The sequence below is a fragment of the Aulonocara sp. 'chitande type north' Nkhata Bay genome, linkage group LG19 (assembly GCF_057382095.1).
Source record: "Aulonocara sp. 'chitande type north' Nkhata Bay isolate Kocher_YH1m ecotype deep benthic linkage group LG19, A_spYH_male_GT1.1, whole genome shotgun sequence".
NCBI classification, from domain to species: Eukaryota; Metazoa; Chordata; class Actinopteri; order Cichliformes; family Cichlidae; genus Aulonocara; species Aulonocara sp. 'chitande type north' Nkhata Bay.
In genome coordinates, this window is record NC_141362.1 from 32,640,582 (window position 1) to 32,644,435 (window position 3,854).

The 3,854-nt window shown below is 47.1% G+C and overlaps 1 protein-coding gene across 1 annotated transcript; it reads left to right on the forward strand.

Moving 5' to 3' along the window:
- Positions 1 to 296: 296 nt before the first annotated feature.
- Positions 297 to 3,586, forward strand: LOC147307486 (protein L-Myc-1b-like). Its single transcript, XM_086275605.1, has 3 exons — positions 297 to 548; positions 1,100 to 1,705; positions 2,359 to 3,586. Exons 2-3 carry the CDS (start codon positions 1,180 to 1,182, stop codon positions 2,946 to 2,948), a joined length of 1,116 nt encoding a protein of 371 aa, XP_086131731.1. The 5' UTR covers positions 297 to 548; positions 1,100 to 1,179; the 3' UTR covers positions 2,949 to 3,586.
- Positions 3,587 to 3,854: the final 268 nt, after the last annotated feature.

Sequence of the window (3,854 nt, forward strand, 5' to 3'; positions counted from 1 at the left end):
TCTTCTGCAATGGAAAACATTTCCTAGCTTCCCTTATTCTTCTTTCCCCCATTAGCCCACAATTGCCAAGAACAGTGAAAAATGATATGAAAACAAGTGTCAGTTATTGTAATCATTACTGGTGTAGCAGCCAGGGCGGGGCTGTGCAACAACCCCACTTACACTACGGCTCTGATGCAAATGAAGGGGACTTACCCGGATCTACAGCTTGCTGCAGAATTTTCTGAGGCTCCTCCCTGCTTCAGACGCCTTATAACAGGGTATCTCACTGGCGCGAAAAACGCACTGTGTGGCTCTTTATTGTGGAGGCCGGAGAGAGTATCGTGCGTGCTGTTTCTGCACCGGCGTTTTTTGGGCTCCCTCTTATTTTTTAGTTCTTTTGTTTTATTTATCTGGAACAAAAACGTGTAGATCGCACACCGGAAACAACTGGATTTGGTTTTAATCCATTACATTTTCGTGAATTGGGTCTTTCGTTGCCGTTAGGTGGGATTTCTATTTTTTCCCCTGTGCGCTTTATTACGCATCGGACATTTCGAGGAGAGCCGGTAAGTGGTTTAATTCTGTAGTCTCGTCTTTGAAAGTTTCACTTGAAGAAACGGACCTGTTCAGTAACAGTGTGCCTGCTCAGTGATCTCCTCTACCGCTTCACATAGCTGCTTAGTGGAACAAAGCGCTGTTTTCAATTCAGGAAATACTGTCTGGCACTTTTACGCAGGTATTGTAGCCTCTCGTATGCCCTCACACTTGTTTTAAATCCCAAGTTTGCACACACACACACACACACACACACACACACACACACACACACACACACACACACACACACACACACTTATATATAACTAGATTATTTAATAACCATATGTGTCTGAACAGCTTGAGTCCATCAGCACAAAGAGGAGCATCTGCAAGATGGCATCAATTATTGATATGGTCCCATTTGTAGAAAGTAGGCTGTTAGGGGGATTGCGATGTCCTGATAGTGTCCCATTAGATGGATGGGCTACTTGATATGTGATCGTGCATGTGCTGGGAACTAGGCTGCTTTAAAAAGATCATTGCTAATCTCTCTGAAATTTCCTCTCTGGTTGTGCAGAACGGTGTTCAGAAGCCACTCGTGTGTGCCACTGGATCATTCCTGGGAATAAACTCTGGAGGATATTATTAGCCGGGAAAATGGACTTCGACTCGCACTATTTTTTCGATTATTTGGATACCGAGGAGGATTTTTACAAATCAACCGCACCAAGCGAGGACATATGGAAAAAGTTCGAGCTGCTTCCCACCCCTCCCATGTCTCCCACCCGGACTCTGTACCCCCTCTCGCCGGGAGACAGGCTCAGCGTGTTTTCCAAAATGCTGGGCCAGGAGGACGAGTGCGAGGGTCAGTTCATCCCGGACACCGAGGAGTTATTCGGTAACCTCAGCTCCCACATAATTCAGGACTGCATGTGGAGTAGCTTCTCTGCCAGCAAGCAGCTGGAGAAGGTCAACGGGAGAACGCCGGCTGCGGGGCACACCGGTGTTTCCCCCGTCCCCCAGATCTCCGCAAGAGCGAACAAAGCGCAGTGCGTCTCGCCCGGTAGCCTGCTCTCCATCAAGGCGACGGACTGCGTTGACCCCGCTGCTGTTCTCACCTTCCCCGCAAGCAGCTGCAGGAAGCCGGCGTCGTCTGGCTCTGAGTCCCGCTCTGATTCCTCTGGTAAGGATACAGCCATGCCTCTGATTTGCCCCACCCTGCCCTGCTCCAGGATTAAATTGCCCATAACAGTGCGTAATTTGGAAAGCGGGGGCTGCGGTTGCATAGCTGTGGTCTGACTTGCATGGCGAGGTTATCAAGTGTGACACAGTCACCTAAAGGCTGGAAGCTTGCTGAGTGTAGTATTTTAAAAACCGCGCCCCTGCTACTCTCGCTCTACCCCCCTTCAATTCTCTATCTTCCTCTGGCTCTGCATTGAAATCAGAGTGCAGTAGAAGGGTGGGGTAACCCGCTGATGATTTATTGCTGCTTCAAAAACACTGACAGACCGTGAGAATAACTTTCAAGCATTTCCCAAATTAGGGGTTGTCCCCTATCAGCATAAAAAAGTCTTCATTGAAACTGCTGAATAATGCTCAGTGGTTAAAGCCTCAATTCTTGCCATGGAATTGAACCTGGCATGCACCACCACTGCTCTAAGCGCCTCACCTGCTGCTCTGCCATCCTGGCACTGACGGATAGAGATTTGCTTGTTTGTTTTATGGAATTGCTTTTAAAGGTTGAACTAGCTTGAGTGCTTTGTAGGAATTTGCAAGTTTGTAGAGTGAGTCCCTTTTCTGTGTTTACTGATGAGTTATTTGTCTGTGTGATGACAGATGATGAAGAGGAGATCGATGTCGTCACTGTGGAGAACAAGCAGAACCGGGTGCGGCTGGTAAATGTCCGAAAACCAGTCACCATAACGGTCCGAGCAGACCCCTGCCCCAAACGTTTTCACATGTCTGTCCACAGACAGCAGCACAACTATGCCGCTCGTTCCCCAGACAGTGAGCCAGAACCGGAGGAGGAGGAAGAGGATGACGATGAGGAGGAGGAGGAGGAGGAGGAAGAACCCCCAAGCAAGCGTGCCTTTATGGGACCTGGTGCTTCAGCTCATGTCTCCCAACCATCATCCTCCTCGGAGGCTTCGCAGAACTCGGACACAGACGACACGGACCGCAGACGGAACCACAATTTCCTTGAGAGGAAGAGGAGGAATGACCTCAGGTCTCGTTTCCTTGCCCTACGGGATCAGATCCCTGGCCTGGAGTCGGCCAAAACGCCAAAGGTGGCCATCCTGACCCAGGCGACAGAGTACCTCATGGAGCTGCACAGCAGGGAGAAACGGCAGCTGCAGGAGAAGAAGCGCCTCAAATCCAGACGCCAGCAGCTCCTTCGCAGGCTATCTGAACTCAAGTGCTCTTGAGCCTCCAAACAAGCGCGCCTTCAAAATAAACTGCCTCATTCACCCCTGAGAACTTTTGCTCACAAGTTACCCGTCACTTTTGAAAAGCTATGCTTTTTTTCTCCTACATGCCTCATGTGAATAGCTGTGAAATTTTTTCGGAATGCATTCAGCTGTTGTTGTGAATTGACTGTGCTGGCCTGTGAACCTGTTCTGATGATGAGGAGTGGTTAGATTTTTTTTTTTTTGGTCAATAGTTGGGTTGATGAATTGATGCTCATCAACACCATGATGTGAATTGCCTGTTAATTGCTTACCAAGAGCAATCATTTGTAGCCTTTTGAATATGTGTGTTTCTTCATTTCACCATTGCACATGGAGTGATGCATGAATGAATTACATTTTTTTTTTTTTTTTTTTTGTATGACTGATTATTTGAGGTTCCATAAAACAAAGACTCTACTCCTCTGGGTGGTGTAACACCAGGCTACCCAAAAACTTCTGTTTTGATAAGATAATAGGAGGTAAACTGGGATGATAAAGGTTGCACTACTGTACTTTATACTCACACGTCACTTTCAATGCTTCTTCTGATTTTGTTTTATAAGCATGCTAACAACAATAGCATCATTAAATTTTATACCATATTTGCATACGAACCTGAGGTCTACTGTTTGTTTTATTAAAATAGAGAAAGTTATGAGGGGCCTCTCTGTTGTGCTGATGGGCTGCTGCCCTCCAGAAACATCGCCTTCTATTGTACCTGATCAAGTGTAAAATAAGGGCAGATCATTCAATTTAGCAAACAGTATCTTAACGTATTGATTCTCCTGCACAAGATGCTGGTCTACACAAGGTTGAGCTGAGGTTGTCCTTGAGACTCGTCCTTGAAGAGATTCCTGTGTGATTCTCCCCTCTGCAGTGACT

Bases quoted from the DNA above. Each gene is read 5' to 3' on its own strand.
- LOC147307486 (XM_086275605.1), top strand. From the start codon at position 1,180: ATGGACTTCGACTCGCACTATTTTTTCGATTATTTGGATACCGAGGAG. The intron at 1,706-2,358 runs GTAAGGATACAG...GTGTGATGACAG, and splicing joins GTCCCGCTCTGATTCCTCTG to ATGATGAAGAGGAGATCGAT.